The 22,038-nt window shown below is 44.5% G+C and overlaps 1 protein-coding gene across 5 annotated transcripts in view; it reads left to right on the plus strand.

Annotated features, from left to right (window-relative positions):
- Window positions 1-22,038, plus strand: part of STAT6 (signal transducer and activator of transcription 6) — a 732,055-nt gene that overhangs the window by 259,845 nt on the left and 450,172 nt on the right. For all 5 annotated transcript variants that reach the window (XM_078688994.1, XM_078688995.1, XM_078688998.1 and 2 more), the window contains exon 2: window positions 11,846-11,985. In XM_078688994.1, coding sequence (XP_078545120.1) covers window positions 11,861-11,985 — 125 coding nt within the window. In that variant the 5' untranslated portion in view covers window positions 11,846-11,860. The remainder of the gene's footprint in view (window positions 1-11,845; window positions 11,986-22,038) is intronic.

The following is a 22,038-nucleotide window of genomic DNA, read 5'->3' on the forward strand; positions in this document are numbered from 1 at the left end:
TAAGTGGGACAAAAATCACACAAACCAAAAGTTCTGCTACCGCTACTCAGAACAAAAGAAGCAGAACTTGGTGTTCAGTAAAAGAATGCCGATTTTCCCTACAACACCTTTAATTCATTGTAAAATAGCATAGTTTCAGCGGAAGAATCATCAAAACTCCATGACAGGCTCAGACAGATTTATATTAAATTGGTTATTGTATTAAAGATTCGAAATTCATTGTAACAAGTATTTTTTTAAGAATAGCAGTTAAGAATATCACAGCTTGCATCAGAACAGTAACAATTTAGGCAAAGCTTAAAGAACTGGTACTCAAAGTACGGCCTGCAGCCCGCCAGCAACCCGGCAATCCTTTCTTTGCAGCCCAGTGATCATCTCCTGTGACCCCTTGTAAATCGGTAGAGAAAGCTGCTCGGGTTCATCATTGGCTAATTCTGTTAACCCAGAAACATTGTTATGTGATTTTGGACTTAGTTTCTATAGGTGACTCAGCTTGATTTATGAGCAGTGATTTATGAGCAACTTGAGCCTGCTTATAGAACAAGCAGAAATGACAATGGAAACAAAACCATTCATCCTTCTACTTTCACCAAGGCAGCCTTGCTCATTGGTAAAAGGTTAGATGAGAGTTATAGTAAATGTTAATATGAGTATCATGGGGAACTGTCAGTGAGTGTGGGTGAGGGGTGGTAGACAGGTAGTTAAAAAGTAAAAAATATTTTGTAACTATTTTGTTGTCCTTATAACCTACAGATACCTGCATATAATATACTATAATGCAAAACCCTTAATAGAAAAATTAGTGCAAATGAAACTGAGCTATGGAAATGCATGGTTTTAATAGGAAAGCGCATTTAGTCAATACGGTCTCTACAGAATGCACGTCTATATGTTTAACTAGAGGGTGGGTTACTGAGTTGAGTCCTGGTTGGACCACTGGGGAAAGTGATATGCTTATATAAATGCTATGAGTTCCCTTCCTGTGACAGCATTGTGAGTAAGCATGTTATTCATTAAGATATGTATTACACACAGTATGACCTAGCCTACAAAATCTAACAAATGTATAGGCTACACACACTATCAGATAAACTGCTGCAAAGTGTTCAAAAGGTTTTTGAATAAAGCATTTCCTAGTTACATTTTGAAAACACAATTTTTTCTTTTCTGTCCCGATAATCTCCTCACCTACCCCGTTGGGAATGCCACAGCATCGATGTGGCTCTTTGGCACAACCCAGATTGTACATTTTGGTCCCCAAGAACATGTTTGTGAGTACCCATGGCTTAAAGGATGGTTATTTTTCAAAACAGTTTACAGAGTCCCACTGCTATAAAGGTTGAAGGATAGTTTGGTCGTCTTACAGCTCATTATCCTAAAAATAAATGGAAAAGGGTTCAGGGTTAGGGTTCATTAGGGTCGAGTCCATTAGAATAAGGCACAGGAATTAAAATTAATTGGTTCTGCAACGAAACTTAGTCCATCTGCTACCGACTGTAGCATTTAGCAAAGTAGTCCATAAGGAAAAGGTTGGTTCTTCAAGAATATACAAAATCGATCAGCATATCGTTCTGATACCAAACCAAGAAAAATCAGAATGGCGTCTGTCAGGAAACAAAAATCCATGGTGTTACCCCTCCTTGGGATTTCTTCTTTTATAATATTTCTCTACCAAAGTCCTGTGTATGTGGCATCACACCACCATTGAAATACTGTCACGTGTTCTAAATCACATTTGTCATATAGGATACTTGAAACATTGAGATGTTTTCCCATGCTAGTCATGAGAAACGATAGATTAGAAAGTCCACATAGGCCTAACATCGGTGAAAAGGAAATACAAAGTAACAATCTATAGCGAGAGCTGAACTCCTGTACCCACAGGAATAATTCACTGCAAACATTGAAGAAACATTCAGGAAAGTCAAGATCAGTACATATATGAGACACATAAGCAACATTTCACTTGTCTTAAATAGGGCATTGTATTAAGTCAGTGGAAAAGTCAGCATTAAAGAGAAAACATTATTAGGTCTCGGACTGCGAAGCGATCGCGAAGTGATCGTCGCTCCGAGACTCTATTGCAATAATTTCTGCTTTCAAGGAGTCAAGGGAGACAGGCGACAAGTGATGTGCACGCGCGCGTAAACGGATCAGGTCACGCGCGCTTCCTGTCTCCCATGGCTCCTTGGAAGCAGACTGACACGCATGCACGCACACACACACATACAGACCCCCCCGCCACGCATACACACACTCACACACACACACATACAGAACCCCCCCCGCCGCCGCGCATACACACACGCACGCACACACATAGAGACCCCCCGCCGCCGCCACGCATACACACACGCACACACATAGAGAACACCCCCCCCTGCCACCGTGCGCACACTTACACATACACACAGAACCCCCGGCGCTTACACACACACATCCCCTATCTCGTCTCGGCGTGTCTTCGCGCTCCCTTGCCCCCGCTCCTCTGGTGCGCGCGCACCACTGGTTTCGATTCCCGCGTCGGCTCCTCTGTGGTGCACGCGCACCACAGGTTTCGATTCCGTGCTTGTGGTAGTACTGAGATTGCCTGTGAATCCCTCTAGTCCCGGTGAAGAGCCCTTTTTCTGAGGTCAAAGGTTACACTCTATCCCTCTCTGCAAATGTGCCTCGAAAGCACCGACACCACAATGATCACGGCGATGCATTTTGCATGGTGAAAATGTCCTCGGAGCTGCAGCCGAATGTTCAACTGGCGTGTATCACAATTAAAGCATCATTAGGCTCCAGAAAATAATTCTTAGGCAGGGAGACCGCTGTCGGAGACTTCAGGGATTAGGGCGGGGTTTGTTCCCCAGTCAGGGGCAGGTTTTATAGAGCAGTTTTATGAAAAGCAGTGTAGTATAGCCCCTCGCATAGGCGTATTCCGACACTTTCATTAAAGTCTCTTTTGCTTCACCTGCAGGGAGCCAGCGCCACCTGGCGTCGAGAATGGTGGATCTTTTGAAAGCCGTGCTTGGGGTTGAGGGAGTGCACTACACTTGCATGCACACAACAACGTCTTGCTGTTGCCGAGCAGTGTGCGCAGTTGTGTGTTTTGTGTCCCCCCATGTGGAGTGAATAAGAAGCTGAAATTCTTTGGTAGTGGACGCCTGCTTAACCCTGTCGCAGTGGTGTTGTCTGTTGCTTGTTTTATTCGGTCTACTGTGGTATTTCCCTTTAAATTTAACCTTCCTCTCGTGGAGGCCTCCAGGAGATGGAAGGTGTATGGTTCGCTGCTTTGGGTATTCTTGCCCAATCTTTGATACTATGGTCTGTTTTTTTAATTTCGCAGTATATTTTGTGGAGACTTGAGGCGGTTTTAGCACTGGTGCAACAACCATTTTTTGCACCCCCCCACATGACCTCCTCCTCGGATTCTCACTTCCACCAGGCAAAAGTGCCCCTCATCTCTTCAGTCATAAGTTATTGCTCAACAGCCCCACCTCACAGATCAGTGCCCCCCTCCTGTGGTCAGCGCCCCCCACCCTCCTGAGGTCAGCAACCCCACCTGTAGTGGGCGCCCCCCCTAATCAGCGCCCAGTGCGGCCGCACCAGCCGCAGTGCCCTAAAGCCGACCCTCAGTGGAGTTGCAGCTACATTTTGTTAAAGAAATGGGACCCCACGGGCAGTCAACTCTGTTCTCTCACTTCTGGGCCCATCCAGGGATGTTTAGGTACACAGGGTTTATCAGGCATGTTTACTTTACCATAAATGCCTTCATGTCACTAGTATGTCCTGCTGTGGTATGGGTTCCAGCTCTTGACATCAGGCAGTGTTTCATGAGGCCCATGTCTGGGGCTTTATTCTGCTGCACAAGCTTGTGAGCCCATTCTTTGTGGTTCAGAGACCCGTGTTCTCGCCCCCATATTCTGAGGGCCAGGGCTCAATGACGACATATCGAAGAGACAGGATTGCCCGGCCCAGCGCTATTTTGTCCTGTGTTTTTATTGGCCCTGCACATTTCTGGTGACAGTATTCTCATGGTATTTGCAAACAGTTTCAAATCATAGCACACTTTCTGGATGGCCTTGTGTCTCCAAGCACCCTGTTTATGATCAAACTCTGAAGCATCTGCTCCGCCGTGGTTTCTAGCGCTTTATCATCAACATCTCTAGGCACCTAGATGGAGGCTGGGCCTCAGTGTAACAGCCATACAGTTTCATGCCACGGTGCAGCAACAGGAGCTTCAGAATGCATCATCAGAGCCCACATTTACACAAGAAGCATTGAGGGATCTGGCTCACCTGTGACACTTGTGAGCACACTCTGCAGCTTGGAGGTTTCTGCAGATTTGCTAGACTCCGTTTTTTAGTAACCCCAGTATGGTTGCATCTCCCTGTAACCTTAGAGCGCTGACGTCATTGTCCAGCTCCCCCACTCTGACATGGTTCCAACACCACTGGCACAGTTGAACTTATTCCCAGATATTCATGAGTTTCGCTTTGTCCCATTACAGGTACGTCTTATCGGGCACTTTAGTCTGTTCTGAATTAGGGGTTTTGCCCATGGCCTCTGTGGCCATCCATAGTTTTCAGCGGTGGCCAGTCCTCCACATAGCGCTGTCCCCAGTTAAGGGCCACTCTGTAGTCTGGGGATCTTTTAGCCTCGAGATGTTCCAGCATCTCCTTTCCTGATGATCCAACTGAGTTCTGCTGAGAAATTGTCTCAGGAGTAGGCCCTTCCTTGGTTTTCTTGCGGACTCTCTCTCCCTTTCCTGTGATAGGTCGTGCCACAGCCTCACACTAGCCTGTGCTAGAGGCTGAACAGTGTTCTCAGTGTCGCCCCTAAAGTCTCCAGTTCCTGCCCTCGGGATCTCTGGTCATTTCTGTCTTTGCCTCTGGTGATCCATGCTGGGAAGACCAGTCGTCCATGTTTGATTCTGGAAGCAGGGTGTCCATCTCACTGGAGATGACCATGCACACAGAACACACCGCTTGTACCTTGAAACTCAAGACACACAAATGATGGACGGAATGTGGAACAAATCAAACATTCACCCCCAGTCAAGAGATCTGGTTTAAATCCCTCGTTCTTTTGCTCACCATGCCAACCCAGTTTAAACCCAGCGATATGCAAATCAGTCTTGACCCTGTGCTTCATTGGAACAGTCCAGCCCCAACTGCAAAGCCAGGTCTTCCCTGGACCGGAAACAAGCATCCTGTGACTGATTTCAGGGTAACACCCCTCATCAGCCAGGACAGCTTGAATCCAGCGACAAAGTGAGCAAGGGACCCACATCTCGGGGCATACCCAGCACACTTAGGGTGTGCGGCAAGACCACCATCCATAAATGCATGCAGCTTTTGTCTTTCTGTGTACATGATGAAAAGATCTAACAAGCTCCTGCCTAGATTGCCCAATGAGAAGACACAACTGTGGACCTCTGCGGGTAGACACCTAGTATAAGAGCCCTGCGTTTTATATATCGTGTGCATCCTTACAAGGTGTGGTGGCCTGTACCTCCACGCACCGCTCTCCGCTGGCTTCCCGCCTTTCTTAGGCATCCTCTAAGCCTTCTGTGGTCGCACTTGGAGGCTGGAGGGTATTCTCCCAGCTCGAATCTTGGCTCCTACCTCCTATTATCCAGTTCAGTGGATTCATTTTACTTCTGCAGGTGACGCTTTTCAGACTTCTGGGCGCTGAGCTCTGTGAGATCTGCTGTAAGTTCTCCTGGCTCTAAAAGATTTGGGATATCGCCTTACTTTCTCTCTGATAGTGTTCAGGTATGACAGCCTCCCCTTATTGTGAGTTGCCTTCCTCAGTGTTTAGCGTCTGCCCGGTCCAGTCTGTCCGCTGTGAATACACGTGTGGTGGGAATGTCCAGTGGGCAGCGAGGAGAAGGCCGAGCCTCTGGGGCTGCGTCCTTTCCATGTGATCTTGGGTACAATTAAGAAGAAACCCTTCTATGAACTGCCTGACGTCTGCCAGGTTCCTCAACCCATGCTCTTCCGTTGGAGTTCAGCACACCTGCTATTTCTAATATCAATTTGCAGTGTTTTGAGGTGACCTTTCAACAAAGTGGCTTTACAAACAAGCATTGGCATAGCCCATAGGTCTCGCCTTTGGGACCTTATAAGTATTTAATTATGCAGCACAATATCATTGGTGCAACATCAACTGTTGCATGGCTGAACACTTATAAAGTCCCAAAGACGAGACCTATTGTTGACCACTTAATGTTATATCTATTCTTGCAGTTTGAATTTGCACACAAGCACTTTAATACCCATAGTAATGTTTTTATAAGAACGACAAACTGCAGCGCTATAACATTGTTGCTGCTAGGGTCCCCTATAGTCGCTGGTCCCAACTCGTTTTGCTAAGGCACTCATTTTACTTGACTTTGTACTTTCGACTTGTACTTTGGCCCTTATTAAGGTACAGTCTCATACTTGGGTACTACATTTGACTGAAACCATTGTCTTAGTGTAGCACCCACTACTGCTACTTGAATTTGCACTTCAGCACTTCTACATCTGTAGTGGTGTTTTAGGAGAAAGTTAATTAGCAGTTCTAAAAATTAATTGTGGCTTGACTAAGTAAGTGCGAGACTTTTTAATTTTGTATTGGGCACTTTTATTACAATTGAAAGGAAAGGCTGAAGGAAAAGGTAAATGGGATACCGCTAAGTTAAAATCCTAATATAAAGCAATGAGCTATTAACTGTCATCAAAGAGCTGCATGCAAACGGCAAGGAATATATTAGAGCTATGTGTTTTTTGCCCTGTCCTTCGTTATCCTGCTATTGCAATAAGGGTTAATTTAACATCACTCAGCGCCACCACATACTCAATCTGTGCAACAATTCAACAACTGGATTAATTTCACTATTTTCAAAAACAAAACATAAATAAAAAATGTGTCATTTAAAATACCAATAGCTCAAACTTTCCTAATGCGAGACCTATTGCATTGCAAATGCTTGTCGATAAAGTCTTTAAGTTGGCATTACACATTTTAAAAGAAATAAACTTCAAATCAATAGCAAATATAATTAAATGAATTCAATTCAAATAATGAATTTATATAGAACTTTCACCAAATATTATTACATGGAAATAGCTAACGTTAGAAATACTCTCCCACCACAATTTTTCTCAACATTTATATAAGTGCATATTTTTTTAATTCATTCTAAAAAAATCATTTTTCTTTTTTCAAAAAACTAAGGAATCTCTAGTATTATTATACAAAGTTTCAAACTTGTACTTTATTTCTAGACAGTTTTGCATCGACTTTTCTAAATGGTGCACTCTGGTAAAATGAGCATTAGAAATAGAAAGTATTAGTATTACTTTATATGTGTGTTTTCCTTATCTCACATTTAAAGCACGCGTCTGTGGTGCTTGTGCTACACTTGTCTCAGTTTCATGTATCACTATGTCTTAACGTGTGCAACGTGTACTTTCAACTTTTCATATCGAAATTTGTAAAAGTGTTGTGTATTATGAGTTTTGAAATCATGCTGCATCAAAGTGATGGGAGTAATGATTGCAATTTGTCTAACCACTGGCAATGGCTCGGGATAGCATCCCAACCCATTGTTCTTTTGCTCACCATGCCACCTCAGTTTGGACCCAGCCATATGCAAATCTGTCTTGACCCTTCTCCTCCTTTTGTTTATTTCATTTACCGCCCTTCAATGACATTTGGTGTACTTTGATCAAACATTGAGATGTAGACAAAACATGATTTTTTAATCCTTCAAAGAAACAGCAATTTACAGGTTATAACGCTATAGGTCCAGATAAAAAAGAGCTCCGTAGCACTAAAATCTTCTTTTACGAGAATAGAATTAGAAACGCGGCTTGCTTGGCTCATGAAACCTACTCCGTTCTCAAAGAACTCCTTCACGCCCCCGATCCCCCACTTAAATCTCTCGACCCCAAAGAAGCTGAAGCCAAATGTAACAACTTGGCCACCTTCTTTGACGAGAAGATTCAAAAAATTCTTCTTGCTATTCCCTCCCCCGAACTGGCTCACTTGGACCAGGATCTAACCATCATCATCTCTAATCCACCCCTGCCACCGGCCAGCCCTCAACCCTCCCTGGACATCTTTGGCCCTGTAACAACGGAAGAGGTAGGGGCAACCTTGGCCTCAATCAAAAGTGGTTCCCCCCTCGACCCTGCACCCCTCCGCTTCCTGAAAAAGGTATCGAGTACCATCATCCCCCCCTCACGGCCTTAATCAACTCCTCCCTTTCGGAAGGTATAGTTCCCCTTAGCTGGAAAGCGGCAGCAGTTGAAGGCCTTTTAAAAAAACCCTCCCTAGACTCACAGGACCTCTCCAACTATAGGCCCATTTCCCTTCTCCCAGGAAATAGTAAAGTCGCGGAGAAGCTTGTTAACAAGCAATTGTCATTCTACTTGGAGAGCAATAATCTATTAGGGATCTCCCAGACAGGGTTTCGTCCAGGCCAGGGCACGGACATCGCCCTCCTGGCAGCAGTGGAGAAGGCCAGAAGCATTTTGGATACGGGAGAATCAGTGGCAGTGATCCTCCTGGACCTCAGTGCGGCCTTCGACACTGTAGACCACCTTACCCTAATCCACCGACTGGGAGAAATTGGACTGAAGGGTATGGCTTTGAAGTGGCTAAAATCCTTCCTATCCGGACGTTCCTTTCAGGTACGGGAAAATGACAGCCACTCACCCTTTATCCCGCTCCGATGTGGAGTACCGCAGGGCTCTTCCCTGAGCCCTACGTTATTCAACGTTTACATTGCCCATTGGAGAAGAGGGTCAGCTCGTTCGGCGTATCAGTTATTAATTACGCCGACGACACCCAGTTGGTCGTAACCCTCTCACACCCCCACCAAACCCCCTCCGACCTTCACAGCTGCCTCTCCGAAGTCTACCGATGGATGAATCTTTCTTCGCTAAAATTAAATGGGTCCAAGACAGAGATACTGCTGATGGGACACAAGGGGCCCTCCCTGTCACCTAACCTTTGGCCCAGCTGCCTAGGTAACCCTCCCGCACCCAAGGATGAGGTCAAAAGCCTAGGTGTATGGATCGAGAAGGACATGAGCTTTAAAACTCAAGCAAAAAGGACGGCAGGGACATGCTTTGGCTTACTCAGAGCCTGCAGGAAGATCTTCCCCTTGCTCCCCGAAACTGCAAGGAGGCTCCTCATCCAGGGTCTAATTCTGGCAAGATAGGACTACTGTAACGCCATCTACCTGGGAGCTCCTGAAACCACCCTTAACACTCTTCAGAAAGTCCAAAATGCCGCTGCCCGTCTACTTACGGACACACTGGCAAGATCCTCTGCTAGGCCAGCGCTGAAGTCCCTCCACTGGCTCCCAGTCAGAGAAAGGGTGGTCTTCAAGGCCCTCTGTTTGGCCCATAAAACCCTTAACAACAATGGCCCCCCCCTCCTGAAAGAACTCCTAATTCCCTACAAAGCGGAGAGAGATCTCCGCTCTAGTGGAGAAAATCTGATCTCGGTCCCAAGAGTCAAAAAGGCCAGGACCGGTGGCCGTCGTTTTTCGGTCCACACGGCCAAACATTGGAACCAACTACCACGGAGACTAAGGACAGAACTGAACTACCTCCAGTTCAGAAAAACTTTAAAAACTCTTCTTTTCCCGCAAATATAATCCCGTCAGATGGCAGAAACCTTTGGAGAAGCAGGTTTTAGCGCTGGGATGCTCTTCGAGTTACTACGCGCTTTATAAAACCATTAAATAAATAAATTAAATAAATAAATAAATAAATGTGGCTACAAGAGGGCAGCTCGCTGCGTACCCCGGTGTGCCACTATAAGCCTCTTACCCACACTGATTATAGGTTATCATCTGGTACCAATTTATGTTATGAGCACCACAAATATGTGTCAGTCCACCTCAGCCAAGGGGCCCTTTGCGAATCATGCTCTGGAAGTATGGGAAACTCACCCCTAACTGTTTTCCCGCTCCATTCGAAGACCTCATCTCCATATATAGCGCTGTGTCGCCTGAAGACGAATGTCTGAGCTTACAAAGCCGCGGCACATTATAAATAATTACTTGTGAATACATTTGCTTGCATGTTTGTATTCCCTCGCCAAAGGTGCTTCACTCACTTCTTCATCCACTTAGCCTTTCTGTCTCTGTTAAAAGCTCCTTGGCACCATGGTACTGCAGGACCTGGCGCCATGTAGTGGAAATGATACAGGGCCTCATTGCAGGAGGTAGTGGTGGAAGTGAAAGGATATACAGCTGGGATTGAAAATGGGAAGTGAAGCAGACACCTTTAGCTGAAGGCAGAGCAGGCTGGAAAGTGGTACAGCCCTGTCTGCCAGGAGGTGGGCTGTGCCAGGCAGTGATGCAGAGCCTCCCTGTTGGGATATTTACCTAACTTTCTGTCTGTGACATGTTTATTTCCAGATCAAGGTATGCGATGATGTAGATTGTAACCGAAAGCGGCAATGGTTGTTTGACATGGCTAACAACCAGCCTTACAATGCACCCAGAGGCTTCCGAGCAATGAAACATTAAAAGGTTCCAGTGACTGAGCAGGTTCCTTATCTGATGGGCACTCTGCGTTTATGCTGGCATTCTTCCATCGAGGGGACACGGGCCTTGCACTGCTTCTGCTTTGATCCAAAATGCGGGTTGGTGTTTTGCCAGTGCAGTTTCACGCAGACGCGTAGTCCGCAGTGTACAAAATGCGAACTTTGTTAGGTCTAGGTATTGACACCGCAGCTGTCAAACTCACCTATTGCGTTGGGTCTGCCCTTTCAACCACTGGCGTTCATAAACCTGCCTCGTTCAGCCACTGTCTTGAGAATGTCAGTGACAGCCAGTGGAGAACGTATCTCTTACCTAACGCCGTTGGCTGCTTGCGAGTATCCATGCGCCTCCACTCTGAATGCCTGCACCGAACTGCTTCAGGGGCTACTTTACAACAATAGTCCTCTACAACGTTTTTGCTGGCTCCCTGCCTTGTTTCTGCTTCTAGCGTGCTAACTGTTGCCTGGCTAGCCAAAGACAACTGTAAAAGCTATTTTTTGTGGGATGCTAAGTAGTGGAGGAGCAAGCAGTGTGGGGGCATTGCCTACTAGAGTGTTCTACTGATACCTATCAGTCGGTCCTATGCAGCATACATTCCAAATACTGCAGTTGCTATCTCCGGCTAGAAGAAGTTAACAAAGTAGTCCAAAGAGCGCACAGGGTCTTTCAAGGTTGTCTTTTGAGATACTGGTCCTCTACACCGGTGGGTTCTGAGCGTACATGGTCTTGGATGCTAGGGGTGAGTGAGTCCTTTCTGCACATATGAGCACAGTAGGCAAAGGAACATATGGCGTCAGTTTTAGTAGCAGGACCATTTCAAAGAGCGGGAGTGGATGGGAGTGATTGACTGAATGACTGCCCTGTGCACTGGACAGGAACTCCAATTAAATGGGACTTACACTTCATGCCCTCTTTTGCAACTACATCCATTTCATATTAGCTGTTTCATCAGAGTTGTAGCACCTCAGGTAATGAAATCCATGACAGCGCCAGTGAGTTTTGAAGTGAAGACCCTCTGATTTGGAAGCATCTATTATTTGAGAGCAATACTACATCTTTGAGGTGAACAACCTAGAGTAATATGTATTTTGGAGAGCAAATCAATTGTGTTGCATGTCCTGGTTATGCTTGGACGCAAACAACTTAAATACATTTCTATGGAAAAGAATCTCTGCTACACAGGTACAAAATTAACTTTGTAGTCGAATAGTCTATTTTCGTGGGGCCTATGTCTAGGATGAATGCATGTGAAGGGTGGATTGCTAGTAGCTAATGACTGTTTTCTGCTCCTTTGTTCCATTTTAGGGCCACGGTTCCAAGATGTCCAAAACCTCTCTGTGGAGTTTGGTGTCCAAGATGCCACCCGAATGCTTCAGCAGCCTGTATCAGGGGTTTCCCAGAAATATTCGCCACCTCCTAGCTGACTGGCTGGAGAACCAACCTTGGTAAGTCCTGCTTAGTGCATTGGTGTTATGGGAAGATAGTCATAGTGATGGCTATTATGCGGTTATTGTCCAGTTCAATCTTACTCTTTTAAGCTACCTCAGATGGTTGAAAAGTAGATTCAGTGTGCAGGCACAAAAACCCATGGGCCAAATGTGACATAGATTCCGGCAGCTTTCGCTCAGCTAAAGTTAGACTACCTTCAGAGTTTGGGAATGGGGATGTGGTGAGAAAGCGATACTCAGTGTTATCCGGTGACGCAGTAAGATTCCGTTAAGGTGAGGTGCAAGTAAAAGCAAAACCCCATGAAGTGTGGCATAAGCAGAAAGTGAGACTTCTTTGAAGTGTGGTTTGAAGTGAGCAGGTTAAACCCTCACATTGTTGTTTTCTGTAACCAGTCTCAAGCAGTGAAAAGAAGCTCATCACTCTGGTACAAGCGATGATAATTGAGGTAATTTGTCTTATTTTGGAGAAGATCGAGGAATTGGAAGGTTTACAGCATGGTTCTCTGTTATGATCACCAACACCATTGATGTTCCATGATCTGTTAATGTTTGTGGCAATAAGAAAACCATTTATCCCGCAAAGGAAATGTTTGGTCCTTTATACAAGTAAATCTTGCACTCTGGAAGTGTAGCAGGCTCCCATGATCCATCCTGGGGACCCTTTCAAGAAGAGATGGTTTCCTGCCCAGTATTTTGCCCTTTTTCTACCGGAGTTACTGATACAAGGGGCATCTGTAACTCCAGGAGATGGGGACCGGGTAGTGGAAGGTACAGAAATACTTCAGATGTTGGGATTTTAGAGATTGACATAGTGGAATATGTGCTGCTTCACCTTACTACGTGTTTTCTGCACTGTATTTCATCCTGTGGTATCAGCTGCTTTGAGCAAATGAAGTCTCTGGGTGCAGTGAATCCAATCTGGTGTACACGCGGATCTCGTAACCTTGATGGGATCCCTTAATACGGAATACCGTCCCTAGGTGGGTTACCAATTCACTCGGAATTAGGTCCTTAGAGGAGCTTTTGGTGGAAGTAGCATTTGATGCTGGAGGTTTCGTTTTCACGAAAAAACCTGCTGCAGGCCTTTTAAAGCCTGCCTCCCACCAAAAGCTGTGAGGCTGGAGAGGACTTTTAGGAAGAGAAGAGATCGCTTAACGATTTTAATGATACTACTACCTTTTTACATTTTTACCTTGTTGATAGAATGTCAGAACAACATTTTACCCCGTCCTGGCAGATCCATGGTTTGTTTTTATTTGTTATTGTGAAGAAACAAAATATACAACCAAGAATATCATAGCTTACAGCGCTCTCCAGTTCTTAGCTCTAGTGGTGTGGTGTACTGTAATGTCCTTATTTATTTTTCACTGCTAAAGAGTATCCTCTTTGCATTTATTGGTCCAAAACAAAACAAGTTGCCACTTTTAAAGAAGGGAATTCTGCAACCTTTCCCTTCAATCAGTTTTCCCAGTCTTAAGCCTCCTTATCTACTTCATAGTAAGACTAATGATTCACACCAACTTATTTTCTTAAAATTAACTGCGTGATAAAGGGCCAATAAATATTGCGATTTTGGTGTGGAAAGCACTAACATCTGCATATTATGTCCCATGTATATGTGTAACCTCTTATTCGGTGTTATTTATTGGATCCGATAAACGCGGATCCCCAGTGTATCGTTGTTTATCCATGACACACTCCGTTGTTGGATGCTGATCAGTGTGGCCTGGCTGCGTAGGGTCGGGGTCCAGCGGGCTGGGGTATGGCAGGCGCACAGGATCTCAGGCTACTCCACTAACGAGGACAGCATCGGCCTCATGGCGGTGTGGGGAGGCACCGCCCCGGCAGAGACGTTGGGCTTTCCGGAATAGGACTACGCCCAGGGCTACGTGCTTTTTATTAACACCTCTATGCTGGCCTGGAGTATGCCGACCCATCCCACTCTGCTCGCCCTTACGGGTGGAGCGTAACAAGCAGCTTTCCCGCAAGGACCCCCACTCGATGGGGTGACATGGTTGCGTCCACTGTCCACTGCACTGTCTTACTTGTCCAGAATAAAAAGCTCCTCGCCAATGTTGAGATTCAAACCAGTACCCTGCAATGATTCACATTCAGCCCACTGGGGTACCTTAGAACAAGCAACGTGGTAAACGCTTAGGGCTTTATTACGAGTCTGGGAGTCCACTGACCGCCCTATTACGATTAGATTGGTCGGACCGCCATTGCCTGCCCCCAGGGAACCATCATTCTCTGTTGGTGTTGCAACATTCAGGAGGCCTCAATATGCTTGACAAGCATATAGGAGTTTCCTCTCCACCATGGTTTTCATTACTATTCCTCCTCCATGAAAATCCTGGCGGAGAAGCAACAAGGGGGCCCTACGGGGCCCCCTCGTGCCTCTACTTTCTTGGGTGCATGCAGGGGGGCACAGCACATGCCCCCCTGTGTGCATGCACCCCAGTTCCTGCACGGCATGGATGCAGGAACTGTTTTTGACATTCCCATTGCGGTACCCATTTTCAGGGCACTGCCGTGGGAACGGCAAAACAAAAGCCCGCCAGATACGAGTTACACTCCTAATCTGGCGTGTGGCCAGACCATAGCTTTGGCGGTGCGGCGGCGGGCGGGTCCGGAACGGCACTGCCAAAGTCATAATCAGCCCCTTAGGGTATAGTTGCACATTTTCCTGTACATATGGGAAAGTTATACCTTGAAAGAGCTACAGCCTCACTTTAAGTGCCACAGCTTTGAAATTAGCTTCAAGCACTGTTACCAATTTGAAATCATATGTTTCGCTCAAAATGTACATGCACCCACGTTTTTTACCCTCTATTTCTTCCAGGCGAAACCTTAAAGAATGATGGAAACTGTTATGGTAGACTGTTAACGGGACACAAGTAACTAGTGTGGATTTCCTACTAGTACGTCTTACACTTTTGGGTAACTTTACTTCTATACACTATTCACAAAATTAGAATGTAAAGTTACTCAAAAGTGTAGACTTACATGTCTCCACCCCATGAAATACAGAGTGGAGATACATTTACAAATGTAAAGGTGCTACTGCCACAAAAAGAGACAGTAGTAAGTCCAGCAGCATTTATAGCCAACCACTGATACTGCAACACCACCGATAAAAAAATAGTAAAGCTAGGGACTTAAAATAAAACACCAAAGGAAATCATGTTAAATTAAATTATCTAAAATAGTTCCAAATGTAAATAATTTAAATTTTATGTAAAATTAGTTATCTAAAAATATAACTTATTTGAATATTAAAATATAACGAAATTACTTTTAATTAAGTCTGTACATCACTTTTAATAATTATCAATAAATAATAAAAAACAAAACACATTTTACTTTAGGGGAAAATGTGTTTTTATTTTAAACTTTGGAAAATCATTTTAATGTAATTTAATATATTAAAAACACTTGCATTTTAAATGTAAAATACATGTTTTAATGCTGTACCATTTTTATTTTTTTCTACATTTAAATTAAATATATTCAATTATTTTACAATAATATTTAATGTAATATTTTGCAAATTCTTTTCTAGTTTAATAAACTTGTTTATATTCCCTATACTTTGCCATAAGTAGACTTTGCAGTTGAGACGAAGATTTCTCTATGGTAAAATAAAAGGAAAAGTTTGAGAGTTTATAAAACTTTCAACAGAAGTAATGATGCTTGGGGGGGAAAACATGGCGGCCGCCGGTTAGGGCAGGTCGCGTCTCTTCTGTGGAGCTCTAGTTAGCCCTGTGAAAACGCGGTGAAAATCGGCATGTAATCGGCGCGATCAGCATTTTCCTCTGAAAAGACTGGCTTTGATCTTACTTAGCCGAAGCTAACACCTTATTTGTTTTTTGCTTAACATACTACCCCGGTTGCTGGCATTGGCGTCCGACGCCCGAGGCACCTTTGAGACAGGTGCCGAGGCAGGAGCCTCTCGGAGCAGAGCGGCGAAGCAGCGGAGCAGCGGAGCAGCGGAGCAGAGAGAGAGGCAAAGGCGGTCTCTAACTCTGCCTGCCTACATCTGCTCTGTTACCGGGCTGCCGGGGTTACCTGCCGGTTTGTGAACGCGCTGTCGTCCCGTTGCTCCTTCTCGGTGCGTGCACAATACTTGTTGTCAGTGTTCGGCGTCCGACGCCCGAGGCACCTCTGAGGCACCCCCGAGACAGGAGAGCCAAAGCAGGCATCACTTTGAGTGAAGCAGAGCAAGCAGAGCAAGCAGCACTATAGTACTACGAGACAGGCACAGGAGGTACAGGAGGCTGCTACCTTCAATCGTTTGGCTTCTTGACTTTTTTCACGGAGGAAAACACAGAACAGATTAGAAAGCGGCAGTACTGGCCTTAGCTTTACCCCAATCAATAACGTCCAGTTTGCTGGTGTGTGGATATGTGGTGTCAAGATCCCGCCTTTTGCTGCACTTTCCCGGTGGGCAGAGGCAGCCGTGGAGCTGCGAAGGAGCCGCAGAGCGGCCGCTAGAGGTGATCTTAGCAGCCTTTATACATCATTAAAGTGCCCAAATACAATTAAAGGAGCTCAACCAGACACCCTCAACGTGGGCAAAACCCAGAGGATTCGTCGCCTTAAACCTAAAACAAAGACAAAGACAAGGATCGGGACAGAACCTGAGGAGGAAGGAGCAGAAAAAGTTTCCGTCCATGCACTACCAGCAAGTAAGGAATTCGGGAAGGGATGTGCAGACATTAAAGGGGGTAAGGTTGGTGAAGGGGATCAGTCTTTAGATAGAGGGGTCGTCAAAGATAACACCCTCGCCGATACCTTTTCTAAAGTGGGCCTCAGTCCTGGTAACGCTAAGGAGGGAGCTAAGGACGTTGCTGAAGAATCAAGATCTGGCTCTGAAGAGAGAACTCGGGGCCCTTCTATATTTGTGTTTTCCGGTGTTCATACCGCAAAATCCGTCACTACAGTAACTGCGGCCATAACCCCCCGGTTGGCTGGGCAAAAGGGTCCCAAAGACTCAAAAATTGGCACTAAGCTAAGATCTAAAAATACTAAAAGTAGTGCAGCGAGGCTTACCCCCTCACTTAGATCTTTTTTTAAGGTGTTGCCTCAAGTTCTAGATATCCCTAGTAGACCACTAGAGGACAATAATAAGATGGGCGATACAGATGACACCCAAGGTTTTATCCCGGTGGAGGCGGTGGAAGGGGAGGGAGAAGTTGACTCTGGTGCTGCCCATAATACCCCGGAAGAAGCGGGGCTTCTAGCCGCTCAGGATAAGGATAAGGCATGTGAGACCTCTGAGATGAAGGAGAAGATTTCACTGGAGGATCTACTTCATGAAATTAAAACTGGGTTCGCTGAATCAAAACGTAACCAGCAGGAGATAAAAGCAGCGTTTGATGCCTTGGATAAGAGAGTAGATCTTCTCTCTGAGAGGACAGATACTCTTGAAAGCACTGTAATTGAACTAAAAGCCAAATTAGATTCTGCCAATGAAAAGATTTATTATTTAAGGCGAGATGGGAACGCAACAAAAGAGAGAGTGGAATCTTTGGAGAACTACTCAAGGAGAAACAACATTAGAATTCTAAAAGTCCCAGAGGGAAAAGAGGGGAGTGAAATGAAAAAATTTGTAGCTTCCCTGCTTAAAGAGTCTTTAAATATGGAGGAATCCGTGGAAGAGCTAGAAAAAGATATTCAGCGAGCTCACAGAGATCCTTTCCGCTTAAAACAGGGGAGGTCTAAACCTAGGAAAATTCTAGTCAATTTTCTGACCTATTCGGTAAAAGAGAAGATTTTGAATTTAGCTCTAAAGTCCACTGCTTTAAAAGCTCCAGACTTCTCTTATGTTGTTAGATCTGACTTATCTAAATCTACTCTTGATAGACAATGGGAGTTAGGCCAGAAAATGGACAAGTTTAGGGCCCTGGGAGCAACTGTCCAAATGAGGTTCCCCGCTTTTTTGAGGGTCATGTATAACAACAAAATGCATAACATCCATTCTCCATTAGAGGCAGATGAACTTTTGACATCTATTAATGATCAGCAACAGGGTAACATCTAGCGATAGTTCTTAGGTTAAAACTGACATGGCACACTGAGCCACTGAGTTAAGTTATGATGACAAGATAAGAGGTGAAGAATACAGGGGATATAAGGACGGAGAAAAGGGGAAGGAAAAGAAAAAGGGGAAAGAAAGGGGATAAAACATTTTTTTTTTTAAAAAGGGGAAATAAGAAGAGGGAAACTTAAAAAAAAAAAAAGGGGAAAAATAAGGGGAGAAAAAATTAAGAAAAAAAAACTATTATGCACATATAAAGGGTATTTTCATCGAGGGTGTCTATAAAGGGAAAAGATATATGTATATTTGAAGTTAAAATATATATATAACACCTAAATAGGGAAACCATATCAGAACAATAATCCCGTTATGTGGGAAGGTGTGCGACAAACACCTAAACTTAAATATCTCCAGCATTACTATATTATATAATTATGACGGTTTTCCCCTAGAAAGAATTAAGGCATGCCGGGCTATATTTAATCATGTAACTGACCTGGGCATATGGAACTCCATAGAGAGGCAAATCTGGCAGCAATAGCCAGATCAATTAAGGGGGTGTTTTCCAGGGTGGGGTGGGAGGGGGGAAGGGGAAAAGCAATAAAACATCCTCACTGTTCAGGCACAGCTTCAAACACACTACCTCCAGCAATTATAACTTTACTCATATTCCACTCAATTCTCACTGGGAGACGCAATTCTTCATTGAGCTGGAGTAGCGGGAGGGGTTCGGACACTGGCTGATGGGAGTAAAATTTCTGTCCTGGAACGTCAATGGCCTGCGTGTCAAGAGTAGGAGATATAGAATATTGCAATATCTGAGGGACTCTCCGGCGCAGGTCATAGTCATCCAGGAAACACATCTTCTCAAACACGAAGTGAAGGAAATGTTAAGTAAAATCAGATGGGTTGACTGTTATATTTGCACTAACCACAATGTGAATATTCGAGGTATATTAATCATCTTCAAAAAGCAAATTAAAGCCCAGATTCTTGCATATGAGGAGGACTTAAGTGGGAGATGGCTATACGCTAGAGTCAGTCTAGAAAATAGTACATACAATTTGGTTGGTTATTACGGTCCCAATCAGGATGACCCCTCATATTTGATCAAAATCCAGAACCAGTTATTGTCAACACAAGGTCCGATAATTTGGATGGGAGATTTTAACCTGGTACTTAATCCAAATTTGGATAAATCCCCTAATTCAAGGGCAATTACCTTTAAAAAATCCAGGCAGGTATTGGGGGATGTTATGTCGACACTCGGATTGGCAGATCCATGGAGGGAGAGAGCTGGTAGGGTACTTGGTGTATCATATCATAACTACAAATATAATCATAAATCAAGGATTGATTACGCCCTTTTTAGTTATTCATTAAGAGACCACCTTAAGGACTTAACATATTTGCCTTTACACTTATCGGACCATTCCGCTATATTTTTTTGTTTGCAATCGGTCCAGCAACCCTCTCAGGCCTTGTGGTCATTTGACCGCACTATTCTTCTAGAAGAAGAAGAAACAGACCTTCTTATTCATGAAACAAAACTTTTTATGGACACAAATATTAATTCCACCCAGTTAAACACAGTATGGGAGGCCTATAAAGCTTATCTGAGAGGCTATATAACTAATAGGGCCTCTTATCGAGGGAAAATCTACAGAGCTAAGATCAACAGTATTGAAAGGGACATTGCATTATTGGATCAACATATTGGCTCCGGAATTGGAACTAATATGGAACAAGAACAGCGTAAGGGATTAAAAGAGAAGCTAGAAAACATTCTTCAGGAAAGGGTCGCCCTAAAGTGGGAAGTAAGTAAACTCTCCAATTTTGAATATGGTGAGTCCGCAGGTAAGGTCCTCGCTTGGAAAATTAAATCGGACCAGGCAAAAAAACATATAAAACACATTATGGTAGATGGCGAGGTAAGTGAAAGATCATCAGTTAAAGATATTGGGGAAGCATTTTTTGAGTTTTTTCAAAAAATATATAAGGAAGAAATCTTGGAGGACCCCATCTCAAATTTTAGATGGTTGGAGAAGATTACTCTTCCCACTCTTAACTCTGAACAAAGAGATCGTCTTGATAGGCCTATTTCAGAGGATGAAGTGAGGGAAAGTATCAAAAAGGTGAAGAGGGGTAAGGCAACTGGTCCGGATGGCCTTCCTGGCGAATTATTACGGGTCGTGGCTCCGGAAACAGTTTCGGTGCTGATAAGACTTTTTAACGACATCCTAATAAATGGTGTGGCTCCTCCCAAATCTTGGGGAGAGGCGATTATTGTCCTGATTCCGAAACCCGGGAAGGACCCAGCCAAATGTGGTTCATACAGGCCAATTTCACTTTTAAACAGTGACTATAAGATCTTTGCGGCCGTGCTGGCAAACACACTTGGACGCGAGGTTGGGTCAATTATCCACACTGATCAAAAGGGCTTTATAAAGGGTAGACAACTCTCGGACCTTACATACGATTTGATCGGGGCAGTGGATATTGCCTCCACGTTTTCCCTTCCTTTGGCCATTATGACCCTTGACGCTACCAAAGCGTTCGACCGAGTAAATTGGGCGTACTTAGCCGAAACTATGAAGAAATTCGCATTTGGTCCAAACTTTCGAAGATCAATTGGACTCCTATACCAAAACCCTAGTGCAAGTATCATGGTGAATGGTGTGTGCACTCAGCCCTTCCTGATCACTAGGGGGACAAGACAGGGGTGCCCCCTGTCCCCCTTACTATTTAATATATACATTGAGCCACTTGCACAATCTTTTAGGGACGACTCAAGAAATTCTTCATTTAAATTCGGTGGGTGGGAAAAGAAAGTCGGGCTATATGCCGACGATATTGTAATATACACCAGCGATCCAGCAAATGCTTTCCCCATAGTGGTTGAAAAAGCCAAAGAATTTGGAGGCATTTCTGGCTATGACATTAACGCCGATAAGACCGAGCTCATGACATGGAATATTGCCAATCCGGGTGTGGGGGTGACGCCTTCAACTCACTCAATGCGTTATCTTGGAGTCAAAATTACACAAGATATTGATGCATTAGCAAAATCAAACCTAGACCTGGTTGCCAAAGAGTGTAGGGCCCTTTTAAGATCCTGGGTAGGTCTTAGATTATCAATTTATGGGAGGGTCAACATTGTAAAGATGTCCATCCTTCCGAAATTGACCTTTATCTTTAATACAATTCCCATTGCATTTGACCCTATACAACTTCTTAAGTGCCAACAGGAAATAAACTCTTTCATATGGGGTTAGAAAGCCACGAGGTTGGCGTGGAAAAAATTGAGGAGGAGGAGGGAAAAAGGTGGATTGGCCCTCCCAGATTTACAGTATTATTCCTGGGCGTTTCAGCTTTCCCATTCAAGAATGCTTCTGAAGACACCAGACCTCACCTCAAATGGGAAGCTATTTAAAGCTATGTTGGTAGGGGCAAATCTCCCATTGGATGGGTTTCTATTTAAGTTCGGAGAACAAAAGTTTTTCAAGAAGGTGAGGTTGAAGACTCTACTAACACAATTGAAGACATGGGTACAAATCAAGCGTAGAGCGGGGTTGGCGTATTTTCTAATCATGCACCAATTTGGGACTCTCCCGGGCTTCCACCATGCCTGCAGGATTCTCTGGCCACCCCCCTAATAACAGCTGGGCTTTCTAGATGGGGTGACTTACTTGGTGGAGGCATCCTGATACCGTGGGAAGCCCTTAGGGAAAAAGTAGGGTTGACATTGTCAAGATTTAAATACCTACAAATTAGCAGTTGGGCCAGAGAATTAATCAGGAAAGTCCCTAATATCGGGAGAATTAGCCCTCTAGAACAACAGCTAATTGAAAAACAGAGAGGAGGCAAAGAGGTGGCTTGTTGGTATTGGTCTATACATGAGGAGATAGATGGGGATTTTCACCTGCCAACACAGCTATGGGGGAGAGAAATTGCGGCAATAGAAGAGGACAGTTGGACAGAATCTTTCACTCTGTTATATAAATTGGTAA

Source organism: Lissotriton helveticus, chromosome 1_1 (assembly GCF_964261635.1).
Source record: "Lissotriton helveticus chromosome 1_1, aLisHel1.1, whole genome shotgun sequence".
Classification (NCBI taxonomy): Eukaryota; Metazoa; Chordata; class Amphibia; order Caudata; family Salamandridae; genus Lissotriton; species Lissotriton helveticus.